At 38.0% G+C, this 26971-nt stretch overlaps 1 protein-coding gene across 5 annotated transcripts in view; it reads right to left on the bottom strand.

Moving 5' to 3' along the window:
* WNK2 (WNK lysine deficient protein kinase 2) overlaps positions 1 to 26971 on the bottom strand; it is a 154102-nt gene that overhangs the window by 31454 nt on the left and 95677 nt on the right. For 4 of the 5 annotated variants that reach the window (XM_072420972.1, XM_072420971.1, XM_072420974.1 and 1 more), the window contains exons 9-20: positions 26158 to 26357; positions 17047 to 17190; positions 16184 to 16363; positions 14506 to 14997; positions 10423 to 10686; positions 10260 to 10309; positions 9435 to 9600; positions 9237 to 9353; positions 7646 to 7816; positions 6224 to 6269; positions 6003 to 6137; positions 2009 to 2991 (exon numbers count right to left, since the gene is read on the bottom strand). In XM_072420972.1, coding sequence (XP_072277073.1) covers positions 2009 to 2991; positions 6003 to 6137; positions 6224 to 6269; positions 7646 to 7816; positions 9237 to 9353; positions 9435 to 9600; positions 10260 to 10309; positions 10423 to 10686; positions 14506 to 14997; positions 16184 to 16363; positions 17047 to 17190; positions 26158 to 26357 — 2948 coding nt within the window. The remainder of the gene's footprint in view (positions 1 to 2008; positions 2992 to 6002; positions 6138 to 6223; positions 6270 to 7645; positions 7817 to 9236; positions 9354 to 9434; positions 9601 to 10259; positions 10310 to 10422; positions 10687 to 14505; positions 14998 to 16183; positions 16364 to 17046; positions 17191 to 26157; positions 26358 to 26971) is intronic. The other variant, XM_072420976.1, reaches the window with a different exon arrangement.

The raw sequence follows: 26971 nt of genomic DNA, 5'->3' as shown, positions 1-26971 counted from the left end.
CAGAAGCATGTCAAACAATTACCTGTGCAAAATTACAAATCAGTTGACTTAAAAGTGCTACATATATATTATTTATACTGTAGACTTGTTTATATGAAGTTTAAACAATTTCATCCCATGTTCAACACTACTTGTCACATAACACTAAATGCTACATAAACATATAGACCCCACTGGTGTATTTTCCGGATTTTAAAAACATAGGGAATGTAAAAAAGTATTATTTTTAACAACTTTAGATCTTATAAACAATATCAAATTAGGCAAATACAGTGCAAGATGGTATGGTAACAAATAAGAGTAAGTTAATGGAATTTACAAGTATTACATTGTGCCATTTTATTTTCTGGCCTCAAATTTCCTCTGTCCCTTTTTACGATGCAGCTAAGCAGTGATGAGGTTTGCAGTCTAAGCTGCTTCATCAGACTAAGATAGGAAACATTTGAACTATCTCAGTTGAAAATTAGTTATTAGTCATGACAAAAGAAAATTTCTTGTTGTAACATGTGATTCCTATAACTGCAATATGCCAAAAAAGTATAAAATGCACAGAAGAAAGCAAGAAACATGATGTCATATTGTGCCCCTTACTTTTATTCTGGAAAGTGGATATTGCAAGGACGTAATAACAGTAATAGGATGAGAACTTACAGAAAGCATCCACTCCTATAGACATATTTCATATCATGTCTGCTCCTGAGACAAATGCAAAATGTGAACATTCTTCTCCAATTCTAGAGAAACTGAGACTTTGCCCCAATAATATTATTTTTTTCTGGGCTGTTTGGGTAATTCTCTATTGGCATAGAGCTAGTGATGACCATTATGTATATACAATGGTACTATATTTCAATCATCTAGAGTTGACCTTATAAATAGTTTTATCCTTCCCCACATTGTATATTCCAAAAGTATTTAAATTAGAAAATTTGACTCCCATTGTTGTGTTCATAGAGTCCAGACAGAAGGAGTATTCACATGCATGGCTTTGTTTCAAATATCAAATGTTTGTTCCTGTAAGTATTTGCTGAACATCAGTTATCAACATTATGCAAACATGCATGTCAATAGTCACTGAGCAAGGAAGGGCATAACAACATTTAATTGTTCACTGATCTAACTGCAAAAGACCAGACTATACAAATGTTCATCTATATGTACCCTAGTCCTACAGACTCTGATCTAATCCAACAATTTTCCTTTACGTTTCTATAGGGCCTGGTTTTGAATTAAAGTTTAGTAAAACTTTGTATAATGCAAACAATTCCTAACGAGAACCCAACAATTATTCTAAAAAACTCAACCCCTTGATTATGCCTTTTGCTTATTTTTACCCTTTAATGAAGCCATTCCTAAATACGGCTCCCTGGAACCACAGTGTTCCTTCAGAGCTGGTTGTGGATCCCTTAGGCTTATTGACCTCCCTTCTATAGATGCCTGGGGGCTATCAACACTTAGAGCCTACGGTAGGACTCTGATGAATTGCTTTAGGTGTTTATTTTGTAGCCACCACTGTAGGGTGGCATTCTTTTCACTGGCCACCAATTAAAAGTGGCTTTCCCCCCCCCCCCCCCCACTGACTATTTTAGCAGGGGTTCCCAAAACCTAAAACTTTTTTCACGGGTTCCTCTGGGTTAAAAAGGTTTAAGAGGATAATTATTGTGTATTTCACAATGCTGCAACTAGCCCTCCTGTTTCCTCTGTGCCAAGTTGAAGGCATCCACTACATCTACTGACATTCTAAAATCAGTAAAAATGTGCATTACTTCTGCCCCGAGCCTCTAGAGTACACGAAATTCCATGTATTTGTATATTTGTGTAGCACTTTTACTCCAAGTGTTTTTCAGTTGTAATGCTAATGGCAGTGCCAGGCCATTGTTCATGTGTCTGCTATATCAACAAGTGAAGTAAACCACGTATCTGTGCACAGCACACGCACTCAGTGTAATATAATACTTTATTCAAAATGCTATAATGGAAAGTCCAATTTAACGCCCAAAGAACTTACCCTTTGCCTTGGAGATCCATAGCCATTCCCATCACCATTGATTGATTCTGGCGCACTCTCAATAGGATCCAAGGTGAACCTGTTACAACCTGGCATAGAAGTCATGTCTGCATTCAGTGGCTGTGAGCTGATAACTTCTGCTGTACTTTCAAGGGTCACAGAATTTTCAGGTGTCCCAGCAGACACATTGGGTTGAGTATATTCCTGATATAGAAGATTACGGAGCTTTTCATCTAATGTCTTAATTGTATCATCTGCATATTCCACTCTAGGTGGACCTTCTCCATCTGATTCCAGGCTTGATTGTTGTAAAGTTGAATTTACCACTGGTAAAGCTAAAGGCTGAGCCGGAGTCTGTAGAACAGTTTGAGATACTGCAGATACTTCATGAACAACATGCACTGTATCATTTCTTTGATTAGAGTTGACAGCCAAACAAGTTTCTGGCTTTACTTGGACAACAACAGGTGAACTGCAGTCTGATTCATAAAACACCTGCTGTTCGGGCTGAAGTTTTACCGGGTTTTCCTGAGGAAGGTGTTGGGAATGACCACTATCACAGGTTACTTGTGCAGGATGGACAAGTTCATTTGAATCCACTGCACTGAACCTTTGATCTGGTGGTGACACACACATATTGTGCTCAGTTTGTGTCAAAGTGTGTGCTGTTGACTCATTCAGAGAAAGTACATGAGGTTTTGCTACTTCCACCTCAATAACTGTCTGAAAAACGACACATGTACCAAGACTAGAAGGATCTCCTTGAGGGAAGGATAGAGATTCTGGAAGAGTCGAAACTGACATTTCGGTTTGTGTTTGCAAATCAGATGATATAGTAGAGGATGACTGTGTTATAGAGGACAGTGTCAAGGAAGTTGGAATTTCTGTCGAACGATCACCAACATCAGATGAAACTGGTTGTCCTATGGTTGAGTTGGGCTTGTTCTCCCCAGTGTGTTGGCTATCTTCACAGACTCTATCATCTGTAAGAAAATAAAAGACCAGACTGATTTCCCATACAAACAAATACGGTATTTTTTTTTATTTTTTTTTTTAATATTCCCTTGTTATGCCTTTGATGTAGTCATCAAAACCTCTACAATTTTCTGCAATCAACAGATTTGGTTAAATAGAAATTTGTTAGAAATCAACATTAGTAATGTCAGAAGCCCTTATCTATTTACTTTCTTAGGATCAGTGATTCAAAGTTTTAAAAAAAGTCAGCAATGCAGCAACCACGTGAGTGTGAAACTTATCTCTAGTTCCGGGTAAAACAACATAGAAGTAGAAATGTTGCCTCCTATTTAAGTGCTTTTTTAAAGTGCTGAAATGCACAATTTTTTCTTTGCCCACCTACATAATCCCAAAAACACCAAGCCAAAGTTTGTCAATCATCAATGCCCCTGATTTTAGATTGACAACATTGCCTCTGTTGCTAAAACCTTCCCGCAGTAAGTAAAGGAGACACAAGTTAAGGAGTATTTGGTTCAAGGGGTGAACAAAGTTTTTCTTTATTTTATGAAACTGCACATCATATTGTAATTTGATTTAGTACTGTTTGGGACTGTGATACAAATACCTTTAGTAATGTATTATTATTGTACTTGAATGTAAACAACCAACAATCTGCCATTGGATAGAGGTAGGAGCGGTGGCTTTTGGACTAATTTGAGGAAGGGGACACAATTATCTCAAGCCATTCATTTATGAATATTCGGTTCAATTGCTGCACGGAGCAATGTTCGAGATGCTGGTTAAGGAGACCTGAAAAAAAGTGCTGTATGAAATTTAGATGTTGATAAAACCAGTGGTTTCCCTGTATGGGTTCCTTAAGCCAATATTTATTGATGGGGCTTATGCTACCAGAAACTGATATACAAATTGGATCTCAATTTACCTCTGAGGAAGTGGATTACGAAATGCATTGAGAACTATATTAAGCTTGGCCCACTAATTGTTTTTAACAATTTATATGTATGTCTTTGTGTGAAATTAGAATAAATAGGACTGTTTTATATTGTTTGGATTATAGCATTGTATTTTTTAAAGTTCCATAAATATTCTATTTCCATGATGAGTATTATTATTGTGCTTGAAAGTGAAAGTATCAGAATAACTATCAGGATACTAGCAATTCCAAAAGGATTCACAGCAAAGGCAATCTCAGTAATTGACTCATGGCAAAGTTCTGTTAGGAAAACATTAAAACTACAAAAACTCTTTGACTGCAGTGATTGTATTTGTGTCATGCTACCTACTGGCTGCCGCATATGACGCATAGGATTCACTGCAGACATCAACAATCTTGGCAGTCATCACAGCAATCAGTGCACATCAACAGCATAAAAGCCTGAATGGTTTTGTCACCACAGAGCTCAGTGATGATCGTTGTGACTGACAGCCAGCACTCAAATGGGCTGCAAAAAATGTAAAGGCAAAAAGGATAGATACAAATAAATTATGTGGGTCCAGCCCATCAGCAAGGAGTGGAATGTTAACTAATGCCACTTACAAAATTCAAAACAGTGTAAAAACTGGGTACTGGTAAAGCGTCCCATTTCCTAGTATATTATGTTGAGGGACAGCTGAAGTGCCCTGAAGGTTCAGTAAAATACTTATGTTCAAATTCACAGCAAGAAAATATGTAAATGAGACTTTGAGAACATTTTATATGATTTGTGATAACATACATATCTACTCGATTGTAAGCTCTTTGAGGCAGGGTCCTCTCCTCCTGTACGACTGTCTGTATTTGTCTGTCATTTGCAACCCCTATTTAATGTACAGCGCTGTGCAATATGTTGGCGCTACATAAATCCTGTTTAATAATAATAGTAATACATTAATTCATGCATAGGCTAAAATTTGACCTGAATAAAATATTTAAAATGACTAGTAATAAGAATAATTCAGACCCCTTGAGTACAGAGGGGGATGACGTATAACCAGGCCTTCCATTGTCTGGGACAAGGTTCCATAAGGCGTCCTACAGTCCCTGGAGATCATAGAAAGTTTATGGTCCTAAACCTATTTTTAGTAAAGATGCATGCTTCTGTATATAAGGCCCTGTAGGGATCCAGGCAAGACACATAGCTGGAGGTTGGATGTTGTATACATTCACTAATTTGAAGGAACCTGGTCTGAACGCAGAGCTTTCTTTTGCTCAGCCTGTGGAGAATTATGATACTTTGCACATTAAATCAGCAATTGCCAACCCGTGGTCCGCGGCTCTGGTCTGTGCCCTCCTTCAGCAGAAGGACCACGCTTGGGGGGGGGGGGGGGGGGGCGCACCGGCAGAAACCGTGGCGGACTGTGTCCCCTTTAAGCATTGCAGGTTTAGGGAAGTAGGCAGGTTGTCTCTGGATCAGGCTCAGATCTGTGATCGGAGAGTGGGGGGGGGGTACTGGCATCATGATGTCACTCTTGGGGAAGTTTCTTTCCCTTTGAGTGACACACGGCTCCCTGCACATGCGAGGTCCGGAGCCGGTAAATTTAGTGGTCCGTGGGTCTGAGAAGTTTGGCGACCATATGTATTATTGTCCTACAGTTCCGCAGTTCTGCCAAGCACAATCATATTTATATTCCTGTTGGTTATGTGGAAGGCTTTTATTTTGTGGACAAGTACTGTTAGATTATATAAATAAATATATTTAAAATTTGGTTTAAAATTCTTTAATTCATGTATTATTGATTTATATGGGTATATACTGTATGTATTGGATAATATATTTGAGCATCACTTGATATTGGTAGTATAATTGACTGATTTTCTTTTTGTTTTTCAATGAGTGACTAATCGAATTAATCAAATTGAAAATCAAATTATACATGGCTAGCTTTAGTTACCATATTCCCCACAATTGTAGGATTTTACATAGCAGGACTTTATCTGTAAATACTAAATTTGTTAGAAAATATATGAATGTTCTGGGTGATAGGACTGTATTCCTACATGTGTTTCCATACTTAATGTTTAAGGGTGACACCACTATACCTTGGGAATTAACACCTGTGCTGCAACTTTGATGTTCCGTTTTTGCAGCTACTGAGACGGCAGAAGAGACATCAGTGGAGCTTGGGCTCTCCATCACTGGACAGATGATAAACCACCGCTTTCCAGTATGCAAAACTAGAAAAAAAATGCAGATAATCTTAATGACCTACATTACTCTGAACAACAAGAGAGCTATGAAAAAGTGGTTGCTGTGACCATACCATTTTGCTGGTAAACTGGTGTCCTCACGGGGGTATGTTGATTTTCCTTTGAAAAAGATTAAAAACAAAATGTTAAGTTGTTTTAACCCATAAGACCACAAAGATAGCCCTAATGACTTTAGCGTTTTACAAGGACTCAAACAGGGTAAATCATTCAGCAGCTTCTAATATTAGATACTAAATTTTGAAAGTTCCCCAATATAGCAGTTAGAAGCATTAGGATCCTATTGCACTCTTCATAATGTAAGTTATGAATCCAGAGGAGGGACCAAGAACCATTTATAACAAGTACAGCAGGTGAAAAAAGCTCTTTCAAAATTGAGCAATAAAAATCTTATCTTCTATCGGGATTAAAATATACACCTTGTTCAAATTTTCCTACATACAAACCCCAAATGCACGGTCTTGTTTCTCTTCCTCTCTGAAATGGATGTGGGAAATCTTCATTTATTGTCTATTACTGCAAACAGTGATGCTGCCTCCTCCTCAAAATCTCAGATTATACCCATTACCTATTATAGGTAACCAAACTATTGCATATCCTTACACCTTGCCCCCAACCTTCCCATATGCAGAGCGGTGCAGCAGGTAAGCATTGAGCTATACACATATTCACTTTCTGCTCCCACAGCTCTCTCTCATTCCTATTTGGCAATGTTGGGGACACCACTACCAACGCCAGGTCTGTGCTCAATGCAGCAGTAAAGTAACTATCAGTATTACTGAATATACGGGGTGAGGGGGGTATGTTGGTGTATAGGGACACTTTAATAAAAAAAAAGGGGGCTGTAGACTATAGAACTGGGAGGGGTGCAAGGGAGTAAAGCAGCGAATGCTCTTCTGTGTTTTATGTTCTATAAAATTATTAATTAAATATGAAAATATGAAATTATGTTCTACTATGGAGGTGAAGCATATATGGATCAGCGAATATATATGGTATATGACAACTTGTATACTAGGGCACATTGGTGAATGAACATCCTTGTCATACAATAATTGTATGATATTCTCTACCAGCTCAAAGCTTGATTTCTTTTATGATTGCATAAGTACATTGCGACTGCTATATTTTGCAATGCATCAACTTGATGGTTTGAGCAATCAGGTTCGAGGCAGAGAAAAATAAAAGTCACTCTTTTGCCCACGGCAGTAAATGTCTAATAAAAGATTCTGTATTGGGCATTTAGGACAACTATCACTAGTATTCATTACATACATCTGTCCCTCTGTGGTCCAACTTGGAATAAATAACCCGGCAATAAAAGTAATTTATGCAGCCTAGAAGCAGGTGTTGACAGCCGGGGGTGGACAGCAGTCAATTTGCAATTTGCTTAGAGCGACAGATCTTGTTTCATAGGGTGTTCTGGGTAATCCAGAAGGAAAAGCACTGAGCCGCCCAGATAGAGAGATGTACTGTACCTCCCTCATTTCCGCCTTGAAGGAGTCAGCCTGTTGAGGACTTGCCCCTTGATCAGAGCTTCTCTCCCCTTCAGTGTCTTCGCTCAGCATGTCTTCTGCCTTGTCGATGACATCCTTCATCTGCTCAATGAAAATCTCTTTCTCCATCTGCAGTATGAATTCATTTTCCACCTGGAAGCATACAGAAATGTTAATTCACAGCACAGTCTTGCCGCATCCAGGGAGCACAAAATAAGAAGGGCAATGTTATATGCTCCCAATCTCATATATTACAAATGCACCTTCTGTTTAATAAAACTAAAAACCATCATAAAACTATATAAGCTGGGAGAACTGTTCTCCCAAAGAGAACACTGACTTTGTTGAAGAAATTTTAATTCCAATCATTCATATTGTAGTTTCTTCAAACTCCCACATTAGCCCATTGCATGGCACTCTAAAGGCAGTATTAGAATGCTGACAAAGCTGATCTATAGAGGGAATACAATAGACAACAAGTGCTTTACTGTTATGTGAGCATGTATGGACGGTTATACACTGGACAAGCTTTTGCTAGTGACGTAACTAGACAGGACTAAATTTAGTATTCATGCTACCTATGCAAATTAAATGACGCACTTTTTTTTTTTTTTTTTTTTTAAGAGGAACTAAATGCAGTGTATACTCCCCAGTTCCTTCGTGGGTGCTGCCACTTTCTTCCTTTTGCTCCTCCTTCTTCTGATCTTCACCCATCTTGATTGGCTGGGCCGGGAGGATGTAACTCCTGCGCAGGCACATGGCAGTTCATTCAGTCGTGGCACTTCCAGGGGAAGCTGAAATGTGCCCGGTATCCTGCCAACCAAAACTGAGCTGTGCATGCGCAGCTCGCTAAATTATGACAGATGAGCTGACTTCAGGCAGGTAAGAATATTTATTAAACAAGGGACATCACCCGTCCCTTTCTGCAGTAAAGACCTGCTTGATGCCAGATTTTTAAGTGGAACTAGCTAGCTTCTACTAAAATGGCATACGCTATGCAGTAGAATATTTTACGCCTAGATAAACCCTAAAGAGTTGTTTAGGTGAATGTACCTACTAGCATCCAAGGCCGTGAATACAAATATACCTAATAATACCAAAACTTGTGCACCAAAAGCTTTGCACCAATGCTTCCTTACCAGTAACGACTGCATTATATTTAGTGAGTACAAAGCCAGGTGCCTCTCTAAATGGTGCTGGAAAGGTGGTAAATGTTGACCTTCTGATCTAGATTGAACTTCTAGGTACCACATACCTCACAAAAATGTAATTACTTGTTTCTAGAGCATTAAATTCCTGTATACAACACATTAATATTGTTACAAATTTTCTGCATGGAAATCTTTTGCAAAACAGTCAAGCTTTTTGGTTCAATTGGCATCCTGTAAATACCAACTGGGATTTGAAAACTGCTAGAAGCAGAACATATAGTTGGCTAATTTGTGCCAAGGCTCCCATTTCCCAGTCTTTCTCTGGAGGCTACGGTATGCATATGTTTCACAAATTATGCAAAGTACTGGATGAATATAAACTTGACAGGACCCCTACCCCCGAACACATTTATTTGCCTCACCATATATATTGCAATCTCCTCTGGTGCATCGCCATCCAAGTCAAATTTGAAGGTCACCATTTTGTGGTTATGGGTTTCCAGTTGGCATTCTACCATCTTGTCTCCAGTGTTGCACACCTGCAGAAATGCCTATGTAAGATCACAATATAATGTCATCTGCACACAAATAATAATTTCCAAAAACATCCCTGGGCTTACATTAAGAATGGTTAGTTTAGGCTTGTTGGTCTTTTCCTGGCGGGAGCGAGTGCGAGATGACCTCCGATGATGTTTCTTAGCTGGTTTTCCATCGTGTTTACCACCATGGATGCCCTCATACCCGTCACTCATTTCTTTACCAGAGGCAGCATCTGAACCTATGTAACTGAGCAACAGTACAAACACCAGTTAACAATATGGACTCCCAAATCGTTAGCCACATGACTATAATTTTCCTATTTCATTAACTTTGTGAACTGAGTCGTACTTACTTTATAACTATCAGACTATGGGTGAATAAAAATATAAACTGCAGAGCTGCAGTCATCTTTAAAGGATCCCATCTCAAGGGATATAAAGAAAAGGCTACTTTGAATTCTGTGTATCTTTTCAAGGTGTACATACAGTATGTATAACTTTTTGGCTGACGAGTTTTATTAATTTTGTACATAGGATTGCTTGAGAATTACAAGTAACACTCGAAATTAGAATACATTTTGGATTTAGCAAACGGTTCCTAGATGTTAAGGGAATGAAATATGTTTGGCAGTCAAAGGTACCCTTTTTTAATCTCGTTGCAAGCAGTCATAATTCTTTAACAAAAACTTAAACTAGCATGCATGTATTGCTGTCCGCGCCAGTTAGAATTACAGTGGGCAATAGCACTGAGGTGGCACACATGAGCAAAAAAAAAAAGCGTTCAACACTAGCAATTATATAAAAATAATTTTTTAAACTAATTCTACAATTTTTTACTTTAATCTCACTGACAAACAATGCAGCTAATGGGTACAATTATATTGCTGATGGATAGTAATAACTCACTTATCATAGCTTTGATTTGAGCTTGCCAGATTTTCTTGATTGTGCTGTTCCTAAAAGATGAAATGATAAAACATGTTTTTTAAAAAGATACTTCTATCATCAGGAAGTCATTGAAAATATTAAAACTTCAAAGCCAGCGTGGGTAAAAAAGTTAAACATCTACCTCATGAGCTTGGCATTGAATGAGGTTATGACACTCAGGAGGCTGGGAAATGCCAGGAATTGGATAGGACATACTCTGATTCTCAGCAAAGATTGCCTCGGCATGTGGAATGGTATGTGGTAGAGAAGTTTGGGCAAGGTGATCCTGTCCTTGAAATGGCTGGGAAATTTCTGAGGGAAAGTGCACAGGTGGTGACATCGATGCAACCGGCAACACCCCTATGGGAGTAGTTAGATCCACTTTATACTGGGTAAGACCAATGACCTGTACAACATGATTGATGAAAAGCAATTACTTCAACAGTCAAGTTCAGTCCCATAAATAAAGACTTCACATCTACATGGCCAACTGTTTGTGGACAATTGACTGTGACAAATTATTAAAACTTGTTACACATCTCATTCCATAGCTATTGGCAATAAGCAGTTGACCCTCCACCTCCAACCTCTTGCATCTACCTATTTAACTGCTTCTGAATTTCTGTGAATATCTGTGTCTATTCTACCAGAAGCTCGTTTGTGCAGCCAGGTTATGATGCTAGATGAGATTTTCTTTCACAGCGTTTCATTTCAACGCAAAGGTGTTTGATATAGTTAAACTCCAAGCATGCCCCTTGAGTTCCTCCACACCAAATGAATCATATGTTGCTGAATTGTCCGAAATGATAAAACATTATCAGTACCCTTGAACCAATATTTGGTAAAGGAAAAGGGTTCTGGAGGAAAAGAAGTTTAAGCTCCGAATGAGGACGGGATTCCTCACTAAGGTCTGTAAAAATGTGGAATCGGCTCCCTCAGGAAGTCGTTTCAGCAACTACTATAGATTGCTTTAAGAAAAAGCTGGATGATTTCTAGAAGCACAGAATATAACTGGGGATTACAGCTTTAAAGTAAAGATAACAGAGACTGCTGATCCAGGGAACATCCGATTGTCTCATGGAATCAGGAAGACTTTTTTTCCAGTTGTGAAATTGTACCAGGGTTTTTTTTTGCCTTCCTCTGGGCCAACTGTGTTCATGGGGTTTTATATCTGGGATATCTTTATTTCCCTAGAGGTTGAACTTGATGGACGTAAGACTTTCTGCAACCTGACCTACTATGTAACTACGTAAAGTTGTCTATAAACATTTGGCCATATAGAATATGGATATACATTAAAACATTTTAAAGGATGCACAATATATAAGAAATAGAATTGTTTTTCAAGAGTTTTTTCCACCCACAGGTTCCTTTGACCAATTTTTCTTTTTTTTTCCCTCAAAACCATTCTTTGTGCCTAGCATCTGTGTTAAATCTATACCACCACATTTGTTTCCCTGGAAGAACATTAAACCTACTAAACAGTCTTTGATGAAAATGTTTGTCCTAAGGACAACCAGCTATAAAAGAAATAAATACAAAATCAACCAATTTTATAGGTTAGATGACTTGTCTGGAAAGCCACTGTTTCCCTGTGAAATAAGTCTCAATGGCAAAGTTTTTTGCATTTCTAATTTTTACCTTTCTCTTATCTGCATTCACTAAAATTAAAACATTACAGAAAAAACATTGTCCACAGATCCAATGGTGATCTTCAGTACCTGAGGACATGCAATCTTAGCAAATCTTTCAACCTGACAGGTCAACTCTGATACATAATTTGACTGTATGTGCCTATCATTGGACCTGCATAGTAATATGAATACAGAAGGTACTTTTGAGTCATAACCAAGCAACAAAAATATACAACGGCTGAAAGGAGAACAACTATCATCGAAATGACCAGTCAGGTAAAACACATAGAATTCAAGTGAAGATGTAAAAATGGAAATAAAGAGTTGGGTAGGAAAAAAAAGATCACATGCTCTTTGCATCAAAGCATAGGCATCTTTTTTTTTTTTAATTAAAAACTGAAAATGCTTTACCATGTGCCTTGTAATAAGGAATTGCAATATTTTAAAGTAGTAGCACATTTCAACATACAGCTAAATATTATTCTTATTAATATAATGCCTTCTTGTTGTAGACTATTAATTATATACTATGTTGGCTGGAATGTATATGGGAGAAAATATTCCAATGTCCTCTAAGGTTGGCAACCAGATTGGAATTTAAAATGAAATGCTGTTCATACCAAAATATATTTTCCTACTTTTACAAGTCACTGTGAAGATTTGCCAGTAGCTGTAATAATGATTCCATTATTATTTTTGTGGCTTGAATACTAAATGTTGGTGTGGATTTATTGTATTATTCACCTTCAGGAACCTAGTTTGAGATCAATATCTTCATGGTTTACTAAAGTCTAATATCCACGATGAATCCCTTTCTGAAAAACCCCGTTATGTGCTCTATTTTCTTGAAATGAAGAAAACATCTCATCGTGCAATGATTTACTACTACTGCACTAAGATAGCTCAGGGGAGTTTGTACAAAGGCAGCAAGCAAGGATCTTGGTAATGATGGACAACACAATCTATGATGAAAAGAACTTTCCTAGCAATTATAAAACTATTGCAAGAAACAGACTGGAGAAGGTCATACTTTTGGATCAGTGGTGCAATGTTCTTTGGCAACATCTTTCTTCTCCATATTTTATATAAAATGTTCAAACTATCTATCTATGTTTTATAGGGCATTAGATATGGCCACGCTGACATTCTTTTATTCTTTGATTGTTAATGTTATTAAAGCAACTCAGAAAAACCTGATACAAACCTGGCCAGTTGAAAAATTAAAAAGGAGAATACGCAGAATTCACCTTAAGGGAAACTGCATGCCTCATTTACCAACAAAGAGATTTATGGGAAGAGTAAGGCTCATGGAGATCAATCAGGATTTGCTCATAACTATGGGGGTTTGTAGATCTACAGATCATTTTGACAAATCTTGATTTCACTAAATAGTTGGCAACATCAGAGCCCAGATGCTGCAGAATACAAGACAACAGCAAGCCTATTTTTTACAATAAATTTTTATAAAAATCTACACGTAAAGCTGGTTCAAATCCAGTGACCACTCCACAAAATAAAGAATACCCATATCAATGAGGTCTAACTGTATTGTTCTCTCTGCTGCCATGTTGGTAATCTGTGCTTAAAATGAAACTCATACACACTCACTGCTGAGATCTTTCCTTTTTTTTTTTTTTTTTTTTTTTTACTTTATATCAAGAAGGGAAGGAAAAGGAAAAAAAAAGAGACACATAACTGTTCATACAGCATCACTGCATTATAGTGATATTTTGATTTTACATGCACTTTAACATGTTTTTTCAGTAATTTGGTTTAGTTGCACTTTACATTTCAGGTACTTTAATGCAAGCATTTATGTCTAACGTCTACATTTGAGAGATATATCAATACCTGCTCTGTACATGCCAAAACCAAGCTAGGATTCTGTTATTTCCTTCATTAGTATCTTGTTGAATATTGACTATTTTATTTTTGAAACTTAAATAGATTATTGATTTGCTAACTCCTACTAAAAGGCACAGGTATATGTATACCATGAGCCTGATTTTTTAAAGCTCCAAGACTGGAGAGGATACACTTATCAGTGAACCAGAGTGACCAAAAAAAATCTAAAATGGATCTGATCCAGGATTGAAAACATTTGCTAACAAACAGCAAATGACTTCAGAAAAACCAATCTAGGTTTTCTGGATCACCCAGGTTTACTGATAAAAGTGTACCCTCTCCAGCCTTGGAGAACTTTATTAACTTTATTAAATCAGGCCCCATGTGTTTCCCTGAGTACAACTGTTTTCTAAAACCGATGCTACATAAAAATTAAAAAACTTTTCCATATATTCTAGCCACAGGTAAAATGAACTACTACTTTAAACACAGCCTTTTTCACAAGCCCATGTAATGTAAGCATGGTAACACATACAGGCCGACATGTCTAGATGGCTTGATCATGTCCGCAAGCTTTTTCTGCAAAAAGAGAATTGTATGTGTGCGTGACAGTCTTTCTTCTGTTGCAATGAAATGTCTCGGACCTACCAATCGTGTCCTTGCCCGAACCCCAGTTGTTAAGTTTAGGACTTTTGTTTTTAGGACTTTATTTTATTAGAAATCAGAGCAATGTCACAAAAGATTACCTGGTTCCCAGCCCCAGATGTAGTCTGATCGGGAGGATGGGTTATGCTTGGATGATGTGACTGAGGAAGATGGGATTGCTGTGACACGGGCGGAATACTCGGTGAGAGATGAACAGAAGGTACATCACTCTGAATGATCTGCTGAAAGGAGGTCTGGTACACCTGTGATTGGGGATGCTGTGGTAGAGGCTGTGGGGTCGGTAATCCTGGCATGCCAGATGTTGCCACTGCTAATAAAGGTACAGAAGCAACCTGGATATTTGGCACAAGATTGGTCTCATATGGTAGCACCGACTGTGGGTTGACTGTCTGCCCTGACGGGAGCCCTGCAGGGGTGACAGGAAGATTGGGCATAACCACACCTGGAGGGAAATACTGACAGGGAGCAGGCAGGGGGGTGATACAGACAGCAGGTAAGTCAGAGAGATTGGCAGGGAGGCTCTCAAGTCCTGTAAGAGGAGTAACTGCTGGTATGAGAGGATACGCAGGAAGCTGAAAAACAATGCACAAAAAAAAAAATGAAATAAACATTATTGCTGATAATACGACACTGTACAGACTCAAAAATAGCACTTCAATATAATCAAGTTGGTTTTTTTTTTTTGAAAATGCAAATTTATTTATTTTATTTATTTATATCTTTAAAAGACAACAAAGTTTCCAGATCCATCCTACATAACCACCCCTTTTTTTCTTTGGCATTCTCTGTAATGTAAAACTCCAAAAGGGGTTCCAGACACCCTCGTAAAAGCCACACGGCATGTTGTAGGAGATGAAACAGCAGATGCATAGATATTACCATAAGGTGTAAAGTAAACCAGGTTATGAATATTGTACTTATTGGTAAACCGTAAATAAGCTTTACAACAAACTCTCACCGACTTTTGTAGCCACAAGCACTGTTGATCGATTCCTTTTTTTAAATGCAGCAGACCCAGCTCCTTAATTCAAAAAACCTTCTGTTTTTTATTACATTACATTAGAGAAAATAAAGACTGCAAAGTCACTGCTGGGAGAAAAGCAAAAAAAACTAAGCTGTTGATAGAGGAAACTGAACAATGCCGCCATTTCTACTGTGGAGGATGAATTGTTCCACAGTGCCTGCAGTGCTTAGCAAGTGAGGGCTTCTTGTAATGATGATATACTGTTTAGTTATACGTTAATATATAATTGTGCATTGCTTGGCTACATATTTACATTATGAATTTCCAAAAATACCAATCTGTTATCTAACATTTAACAATTTAATTTTGAAGACAATATAATTAGTGGTATCAAATACCACATGGTAGATTCTCCAACTAAAGGAGTTTTTCTGATTACCCTATCTTTACAGGAAAAGAATGCAGAGAAGATTGAAATCAAGTCAATACCTACTATACACTAAAATGTATGAGCAAAACTGACTTCCATAAGATCCTCAACTCTTGAGACCTCCAAAAAAGTCTAAATGTGCAACAACTACAAGACATAGTAACATAAGGACATAGTAACATTGAGGAGATTACTTGTAAAACATGTCAACTTTTCTAGATTTCTTCCAACAAGTTTTACTTTACATTACCCAAAAGCAAAGATCATTTTTTTTTATTTATCTTAGAAAAACCATTAAACAAAAACTTAAAAAAAATGTAGCCAACAGATTTCCTGACAAAGTAAATAAATGGAGAGGCTTTACCTGCGATGCGGATACCTGGTGCTGCTGCAGTGGTACTGTAGGAATCTGCAGGGGCTTCAGTGGAGCCGGTGTGAGCGGGGGCTGGTACTGAGGGTAAGTATGGGAGGTAGGTGCCACAGGACAGACACCAGCCTGCCCCACTGGGATTTGTTGTAGAAGAGTGTGGTGTTGAACTGAATGCTGTAATTCAAAAAACAAAATGAAAACACTTCCAAGTACCTGTTTGCAAATAAAGTATGAGGCAAGGCCCTGCTAACCATATTCAGTATAAAATCAAAGTGGCGTTTTTTTTATTTTAAGTTGCACCTAATATTGCTTATCTGTTAAGGAAATATCTCTTTTATTCACTAAATATTAACCGACTATGAAGAAGAACGTATGAATGACTACATGACATAGGCATACTACAAATAGTTTCAAGGGTTTGTTTCAGAAAGTTTTATAAATTTCTCCGAAATGTTTTCTTTAGCCAAATCCAAATGTTTTCTTTAGCCTTTAGATTAACACTAGCAGCCCTGTCTTATTTTCCAAGCAGTTCAAGCCTTTTGTGAATAGTAAGTGTGCAAAAAAAAAGCGCGTATGCTTGGGTAAAGAGAAGGAGAGGGGGTACGTAGGTTTAAATTTATATAGTAGAAGGCATCCTTTTAGAATGGCAATCTCCCTGCTAATTTAAATAGGAGGTTCAACCTGGAAAAGTGATCTAGATACAACAAAGGGTTATAGCAGGATGACTATTGGTATACGAGGTCTCAACCAGTTTAATCTCAACAAAGCTACTGATTTATGCATGGGCACATTGTATCCCTGTATTTTAAAATACACGTACTAGAAACATTTAGGCCCTGCAGATTTTACTCTTTTACCTGGCTGGATAATACAGGTGGAGCAGCCCCAAACTGAACAGACGAAACTGTAGTTGGCTGCACAACTGAATAGGCTGTGCTTAGGTCTTGGTAATGGTGTTGAGTAAGTCCAGAGTGCACAGCGGGTGAGACACTAACACCGTGCTGAAAAGAAAACAAGATTCACATGTCAATTTCATGCAAAAAATAAAGAGATTTAAAAAGGAGATTTTTCTTAGTTGTCCAAGTACACATAAAGACAATGAATGGAAAATCCCCTGTGTAAAAGTTTTTAAAAAGGTTATCTATTATTCCCTACTCGGTGTTATTTACCATACAAGTATACAAGTAATAAAAGATTATGCCTGATAGACTATAAAAAATTTTATGAAAGTTTCCTGTTCCAATTTCCCAAACATCTCCAGAAAGCAATCTAGTGAAAGGTATAACAATACAACTGCATTGGGCCAAATGAAAAGAAAGTCTTTGCAGAATTTACATAGCTATACGTATCATTAATGATATATGTGTACTATTCAGGCTGAATTATCTGATGAATCAATCACCCCCCTTTTTGATTCCTGAGGAAGAATAACATTTTGTCTGCATGAATGGTTGATTTGTCCTTGCATACTAAGATCATCTTTTTTTTCTATCTTCTCCATATTAGTGATGTATAATTAACACTTCCCTCCTGTTTGCAGAGGAAAAATGATTGTAAGACCATCTACACAGTAGCATTTTTATCATGTTTAACTGATAAAATTGTTGTAGAATTGTTGTCGGCCACTGTTCCTCTCACTACATCTGTCAATGACAGCCGGTCTTCACCTTCTATATGATGTTAGAGGTAGTAAGTTAGGCTGCGTACACACATGCAATAATTGTAGCTGGAAAGGATCTTCCAACGACTAATGACTGAACGATGCATGAACGAGCCCTATACATACAACCGGGGGGGTGGGGGGGGGGGGAGAACGACGGAGTGGCACCCCACTGTGCTCTCTCTCTTTCACTTTCATTACGACCGTTCTAGTCTAATGTCCCTTCCAATGACTAGCACTGCTTGATGCATGAACGAGTGCTGTACATACAGCACCGTCCTGCTCTATGGGGAGGGAAGGGGGAGAACGACGGAGCGGCACCCCGCTGCACGCTCTCTCCCTTCCCTTGCATTAGGATCCTTCATGGTCCATCGTCCGTGGATCCGCCAGGGCGGTTGTTAGGACGATGGATGCAAGATTCTCGTCCGATATCAGCCCTGAGCCGATTATTGGACAAGAACCATTGCACGTGTGTACGTAGCCTTAGAGTCCACTGGGCACATAGAAAAAAAGCCCTTAGCCCTCTTATTCATGGTATCTTTTGACTGTCTTTTCCAGAAAGGGTGCTCTATAAATTGAATGATACCATATATAGTGGAAAAAGCCGACTTTTTCAGCACTCAAAAAGTGCTGAAAAAGTCACACTCGGCTTATACTCCAGTCAGGTGCATGGGTTCCTCCCTCAATTGAGATGTGGGTGCCGCCAACAAGACTGGTGTCCCTGTGCCTGCAGAGGGAATACCTAACGTCAGTGGATGGGGCACGGCTTGTGCGGGACGCCACATCACAACACCATGTACAGGCTCTGTGCGGAGCTCGTACAGAACTCGGGCTGTTGGTCTGTAACAGCTTCCTAATCCGGCTGTGTTATAATGAGCTCAGACCCTCCACATGTTCTATGAATTTGTTATAGAGGGAAGTCCATAGAAGTAAATTGCAATGTAATATGTGTAATAAATTGCAATGTATGAGAAAACAATTTGTATGATCAAATGAACAGTGGAACCGCAATAAAAACCTAAAAAATACATTGCACACATTTTCCCACCCAGATCACACGGTGGTTTCTGGGCTCACATTTGGCTGTGTATCAGAGCGTTGTCAATGCTAACAGTGAGTAGATGTTGCATTCTCCATAATGCAGCAGTACACACACCATATTGACACATTATAACACTACTATAACAAACTGCACTTAAAACTGGTTTTGCAGCATAATTCTGTTGACTCAAAGGTGTTTGGCAAGCGTTTTCATCCCTACCCATGTATTTCTATACATAGCAATTGATTCTACCCATAAATTTACCCCATATGCTTCATATGGAAACAATCGTTTGAAATTTTTACTCTAAGCACAGTGAGCCTTGCTGGTAAAATTGAAATAAATAATTAAAAACATATACCCCCCCCCACTGATGCCTCAATTAATGGAATTTTATTGGTATTTATTTTGAATATTACAACTTGCCAGTAGCTACAGCATTTCTAACCCTCGGCTTATACTCGAGTCAATCAATTTTTCCTGTTTTCCAAGGTAAAAATAGGTACCTCGGCTTATACTCGGATCGACTTATACTCAAGTATATATGGTAAGTATATTCATTATTGATTATATAGCTCAATGTTTAACTTGGGAAGAGATTAACAAAATTAGATTTAGATCACTTTTTGATAAATAATTACAATGGGGTGAAAGCAACAAACTTTGTTTCTTTGGATATATCATAGATTAAATTCACCCTGCTGGTGAGTTTGCGGTGCATTTACTACTTCCTCATGCCAGGATTCACTTCCCCTCTGGTTAGACGCTACATTGTCAGATCCAGAGTGAATGAAAAGGGATGGCATTTAGTGGTACCAATGCCGCTCACTGCTGCCATGCTAGGGGCTGAGCGGCTGTCGGAAACCGCATGAATTTGCGGGATGTAAAGTCAGGTATGAATCTGCCCTTATTTTCATGCTTTGTTTAGCCCAAAGGACTGTTCTACACCTGTCAGTATTGGGGTTAAAAGTTAGAGCCACCTTTATACACACCAATCTATTTTATGTGATTGAAAAATAATTCCACCCTCCTGGTCCAGATATAATCACAACCCTTTTGAACACAGTACCAACCCGGAGGAGTTCCTGCAAACAAAATGGATGGTGCTTCTATGATGGGGGCTACAAATAGGTCACTAGGCAGGAGGGTATGGCTATAGCCTTCTGAAAACTCTTATACAGGGGAAGTGGATACTCACACTCATTTAGGTGTAGCCTGAAGACAACTGAGAAAAATACATTACCTGTTATTTTGAAAGTTTTCCCCAGACCCCTGGTGCACACACAGGGCTAGAGCAAAGGATAATAGCATTCGGAAATAAAAGGTAAAATACAAGAATTATTTACAGCACGGACTTTAAAAGCCAAAGGTTTTGTTTCTATGTCCTGAAACTATTGTAAAATGCAGTAGGTCCACAAAATACATCCAAAATAAATACTCTAAAAAATTTAAACCACCGAACAGCTTTTATGTTTTAGGCACTCTGATTAGGAAGTCTCTGTACATGGCCACAATCACAAAGAGAACCCACTCTCTCTTCAGCATTTTTTTCTTTAGGTTCAGAATTTCAGACCCAGAACCCAAACCAGAATTAAGCACTCTCAAGCTGGAACCGAAGACTGTTTAACAACTTTAAATGTGCCTAAAATGTGCCCCAAAGCTACACATACATTGAAATTTTTTCAGTAGTAACTGCTCTTCTTGTATTACAGAAAATTAACAACTTGTAATGGTTGGTCGTTTGTAGGGATATCTAGCTCAATGCTTCAGAATAGCCATCTTTACAATAAAGCATGGTGGTGACAATCTGAAGAATGTGCTTTATCTCAGCTGTGTCACGGGCCAAAATTAGGGTGATTTCTTTTTAAATAAAATGAAGCTCTCATCTTCTGTACTACATGCCTAGTGGTAATATCTGCAAATAGAGCTATGTAGTACAATATCCTATAACAACCTATAGTAAAAAGCACAGCATGCCTTAGCTTATGAAATGCGAACCAATATAAACCCACACTACAAAATTCCACATGTTAATGGCAAACCTGTACTCATCTCCTTAAATACCTTCTAGAATCAGCTGAAAAGCAAATATATTCGATATCAACTATCAGCATTTTAGTAAAGTCCGACTAAAAAGATACATATATCACAAATGTCCCATCTAAACGATTATAAAATTAATTGGCGAGTGGACACAACAAGATAGTTAATCAGAGCCATGTATCAAAACTGTCAAGGTAATCAAGCAGCTACCTTTGCCAAAGAAGAAAAAAAAAAAAGACTGCCGCTAAGACATGGTGGGTCATGTTGAAAAAAGACAAAAGTCCATCCGGTTCAACCACTATGGAAATTAACATGCTACAAATCAGCATATCCCAGATAAAACTATAGATCCACAGTTGTTCCAGAGGAAGGCAAAAAAAACCTTATAAAGCCTGGTTCAAAGTGCTCCAACAGGGTAAAAAAAAAGTTACGGTTAGGGGAAAATTTTGCGTGAATGCAGTTGATCTTGTACAGCCCAACAAGTACAGACAATAAGACAAGTCTAAACATAATTTTTGATCATTGGGTCCGTCATGGCACACATACCACTTTTATACATTTCAAGGAAAGACTTTAGCAAGTCTCTGTAGCTACCATGGGTATATCACTGATAATACACTGGCACTTGATTTCTGCTCGGGGCTACTTCAGGCCATTACTTTTTAAAATTATATTACATGTTTTATATTAGGCTTAGATGTATTGTTTTTTGTTTCTGTAAACTAACCTTGATTTTACCATACATATTGGTCTTACTGGAGAATAACTGAAATTTCGGTTCCCTATAACTACAGTATTTAAGGACTAGGACACATTTAAAATTGACAGTGTATTTCAACTTTAGTATTTGTCTCTTTAAACAAACTGTAATCAACCTGGCAGGCTGGGGAGGATGGAAGCCTTGGAACACAAACCTTCAGCTGGCAAAACGGCAGGAGCTGAAGTTAATTTCCGCCTCTTGGAAAGCGTTCTCTATCAACAGCCTAAAATAGATTGCAGGACAGAAACAAGCTTGAGCAGACAGGGTAAACCCATCTGATGGATACTAAATATTCAGCAGCATATGATTTGAATAATTGAATATCTTTTTGGATAGACATCTGGAGACAGGAGATGACTACACATGGCCAAATGTGATTTAAAGAGCTGCTTATTGAACGAGCCAATTAAACAACTTGAAATGAACAATAAAAGTTACCTTCAGTGATTTAATGCATATAGGATGTCTTTCTTCTACCAAAAGGGCAGGAAATGCCTATAAGCCTTCAATCACCGGAAGAAATTACCTGCTGCACAATGGTCCGGGAGAATGAAATCTGTTGGAAAGACCGCTTTTTAATGTCTAATTTATTGGTTGTCTGTTTTTTGCTGAACGTGCAACTTATTTAATTACTGTTCTCAATCAAACTGGTTAAGTTATTGCTTCATGCAGAGGGAAAATGAGAAGGGCAGGAATTTTCTTCGGCTCTGCAAGTGTAATAAGATGCGGTTTCAGCATCACTGGCAAAGGGATGCTACCGAATGATGATTTCTCTCCTACGCCTTTTCCACTTAAACAAGTAACAAGCTTTCAGGCCTCTTTTATAGAGCTCTCAGGATAATTAGAGTTTTAAGCATGACATTAAGGGCTGGAAAAGCATGGGGAAGGAAGCAATGTTCATAAACAACACAAAGGTCCACCACAAATTGAACAAACGCAGATACGGGTGAGTCATGGATTTTTCCATCAATCCCAAAGACAAACAGATGTAAAATGCAGTCATTTGACCTACCACCTGGCAGACAGTTAAATTCCTATTCCCACATTGTTCAGTAGTAGATTTGGATTTCCAGCTTGATAACTTTCTATTGTCACAATCTTTATCTCCAGGTAATGGTAGAAAATAGTTATTTGGTTCTTCAGAATCATTTGCTTCATGAATACCACCTCCAGTTGACAAAGATGAACCCAAGTGAGTTTTCTGGTTCATAATAATTTGGAGAAGCTCATTTAACCCAAACAAATCTAAACTTCTCCTGCATCTTGGCGGAGCAGGTAATGGGATAAAAGGGTTTTCAAGATCGTACACACTAGATCCTTTGTTTGACATAGAAAAAGGATAAGAAAAAGAGCACAACCTCTGTGAATGCTTTTTTATTTGCACCTGAGCCAAACATGCATCACAATTTTGTACTGTAACCTTCATCGGCATCAAAACTTCTACTTTTGTTTCCAACACTTTTGCAGCATTATTTTCCAGCAGACATTCAGCAGAAATGGAACCTATTAGTGTTGTTTTAGATCTTGCAGCAACCATGGAATCGCTGTGTCGACGGTAGGTAGTGCAGGAATGAGTCATCACCGAGAGTAGGTTTTGGTCAATGGCAGAACTTTTCTAAAGACAGCGACAATGTGAAGAAGACAGTTTGTTGACTGAAGGCTTTGGGCATTGCTGGTCAGGTAACATATAATTATCTGTGTGTATTCACTCAACAAAGAGAAGTGGTAATTTTGATCACAAATATGATAACTATCTTTGACTGCCACAGGAGCTGAAATAATATTTTATTAAGATGTCTCTATGTGAATCAAAAATCGCTCACAAAAGGTTTTGCTGAATTTGTAACAGACAAAAGAAAAGAAGATTACATTCAGAAGACTGGATAAAAATGATAAATTGTAACAGTCTGGTGTTCCCCAGTAATAGGTATATAATCTTTATACCATGGCTACTTGTGAATTATTTAGGCAGCAGTTCCACCCCTAACTTGTGAAAAAATAATGTAAGATGTTAATGTAATTCATTGTATGGATTTACATGTCACACATTATCTTTCTTTCATAGACTCTTCTTGAAATACACAAAATCTGCATTCACAGGTACAAAGATCTGGGAGAGGCCTGCAAACCTGGGGGATTTGGAGGTTCATAACATTTGTATCAATACAAATAGTAAGATAACTTTTGCACAAGCCCTTGGGGAGTAATAATAACCACACCACTCTTACATTACACTCACTTTACCCAGAAACTTTAAATTGAAATGTATTGACTTCAAAACCACCAGTCAGAAACCAAGTAATTTCTACTGATATATATTCATTTGAATTATTTTTCTTTCCTTTGTACTCTTGTTAAAGCACATCTCTAAACCTTTTTTATTTTCAGTTTTGAATAGAGTAGGAAAAAGGTTAGATTTATTGCTGTTTCACCATTTAGGAGCTTTACATCTCCAGTTGTGCTGGTGACCACAGTCACCAAAACAGAGAGTGGTTGGAATTGACAATTTGTTGCACCCATAACAATATGTGCTGAGGAATCTTCCAACAAGGACATTTTTGTCTGGGGACAACTGTCTAAGAGAAGAATCTACCTCACTTTAGGACATCTACTAAATTCCTTTATCATATCTGGGTTTGAAATAAAGGGACAGATCTAACGTCAGCCTATTATTGCTGTTTCCCCATTTAGGACAGGGGTGACAAACTCAACACACAGTTGGCCAAAACTAAAAATTTGGACAAAGTTGCGGGCCAACCTTGAAAAAATATCTACAATTGAGGAAGGTCGCTAATAAAGTGTAAACATAGGAGGGGGTGCTTGTGGGTCCTGATTGACGTGCCAGCAGAGCATTCTGATATTTGTAGTATTAGAGGTGCATGCAATGTCTACTGGTTGGCCAGCTCCAGTAGACATTTGGTATTTTCTCACGGGCCAAAAATAATTACAGTGCGGGCCAGATTTTTGGCCTGCAGACCTGAGTTTGACAACCCTGATTTAGGAGATTCACCGCTCCATTTGTGCTGGTCACCAAAACAGAAAGTTGTTGGAATCCACATTTTTTGTCTCCTCCAGATCAAAATGCAAGGGGGAATCTTCCAACAAGGACATCTATTCTAGGAACAACTGTCTAACAGTGGATTTCTCCTCTACTAATTTTCTTTAGCATATCTTGGTTAGAAAGTGAAGAGAAACTGCTTGAAAGGTACATGGCATGGGTTGCAACCCTTACCATTCTTTTAAAAAATGAAAGAGTTTTTGCATGTACTTAAATATTTCCCAAGCTTTCTGCAAATGAGTAATCACTGTAAAAGGCCTGGCGATTATTAGAGCTGATGGACAGTACCATCATGAATATTGGTTCTCTTAAATATTGGCTTTTTACCATTCAATGTAAAAATCCAGGGTAAAGAACATTTTTGAAAAATTCAGCCATAGCTTTAAATCACATTATCAGAGAGTGCAAAAATCTTGTTTGAAGACTGTATCAAAACTTAACAAATTAAATGAAAATGAGAATTAGCAATGCTGGATGTTCAACAGCATTAAACCCCCCATTGACACCCCTACATATTTTTTTTGACATGCCTAAGGCTGAACAGCAATAAAGATGAGATCAGATTGGACAGCTCCAACTGGACAGCAATAAGGATAAGATCAGATATAAGTGGCAAAGAAGTTTCCCCGGATCCACCATTTTTTCCCCTGCACCTAAAACAGCAAACTAGAAGTAGTGCCAAATATCAAGGAATTAATACAGAAAGTAAACTGCATAAGTGTAAAGGAATAATTAATGACAGCACAGAACAGGGAAAATATGGGAGAAGTGGAGATCTTTTAGACTAATATGTTGTATATAATGGGAGTGTTGGGGGATAATAGAGAGGAAATGGAATGTTTATGGAAAGACATTGGAAGCACTGGTTAAAGTTAAGATGTCCCTTTGGGAGCTAGGCAAAAGGGAAGAGAGATGGGAAGTAAAGGAGAGCTTAAAATGCAGTGACATTTAGCGGTTTACCTCTCAATTATATTTCTTCATATTTTGGAACAGAGTCTAAGTATTAACACAGAGTTAGGAGAAACAATTGAGAAAAGTTTATATGGGAATAAGAGGATCCGGAGCAAGCAGCACAAGTGGAATGTTACCCTGAGCCTCAAAGCTTTTTAAAACGTTGATGTATAAAAATAAAAAAAATAAATAATTGGGTAATACAAGTAACCCTATTCCCTACACACTACAACTGGTAAGAAATAGCAGGACATTTGGCTCCTCTCAAAACACATCATTCTTTGTGTAGACAAGACCTTTTCCATCAGCTACAGGAGTATGGTGGAGGCCACAGTGGAAGTAGGAATTAAATACAGCAGTAAAAGAAAAAAAAATACAGATTTCCTTTTTAATTTACTGCTACAAAACACTGGAAACACTTTTTTTGTGTTAAAGGTAAAAAAAACACACTTACTGCTGTGGGCTGCTGGTATTGCCCCAGTTGATGCTGAGGACTCTGTGGCAGACCCTGGCCCTCGATTATAGGTGGGCTGTATACTCGTTGTAAGGCTGGGGGTAGAGTATCTGGCAGGGAGGAGTAAATGACACTTTGTTGACTGCTCTGTGAATCCGAGTACACTGTAGACCCTTGACCACTGTCAAATGTGCTGTCAGCTGCCCAAAAAAGAAAAAAAAAGTTAATGTTATAATATCAATACTGTGAAATAAACTATTATAATTAATAAGTTAATTAATACATTTGATTGGCCAGCTGACAAACTGATCTAGAACTTGTAAACTGACTGATCATTCAAGATCATAATACAACACACCTTATATGCACCAATACAACTACTGCACAATTCTTTACCTAAATCAATAGTAATCTGAATAAATGTCCCTCCTTTGCAGTGTAAAGATGGTCCAAACGTGACCTATTTTTTCAGATTTGTTCATCATAAGTATTCATTGGCTTTAGGAATGTAATAATGCAATATCAATGAGAGTGTCCATCAGACATGGATATGTGAGTTTGTATACTTTCTTTTAATGGTGTGAATCATTTCTTACATTTTTTTGAATAGTTCAGGAAAGCACTTGTTTATGAAATCATTGGCCACTTGGACTTCCAGGCATGGGCAATACAGAAGGACATAGCTTTTCATCTGTCACTTCCACATGTGTCAGTGTTTGGATAACAACATTCATTTTACCTTTATGGTGGGTTGGAGAGAATACTACTTCCCACCACTACATATCTCCCATCCTATTGTGTGTAAATTCCCCCA

Source organism: Pyxicephalus adspersus, chromosome 8, assembly GCF_032062135.1.
Source record: "Pyxicephalus adspersus chromosome 8, UCB_Pads_2.0, whole genome shotgun sequence".
Lineage (NCBI taxonomy): Eukaryota > Metazoa > Chordata > Amphibia > Anura > Pyxicephalidae > Pyxicephalus > Pyxicephalus adspersus.
The sequence above is the reverse complement of the archived record's forward strand: the minus strand, read 5'-3'. Positions and strand labels throughout refer to the sequence as shown.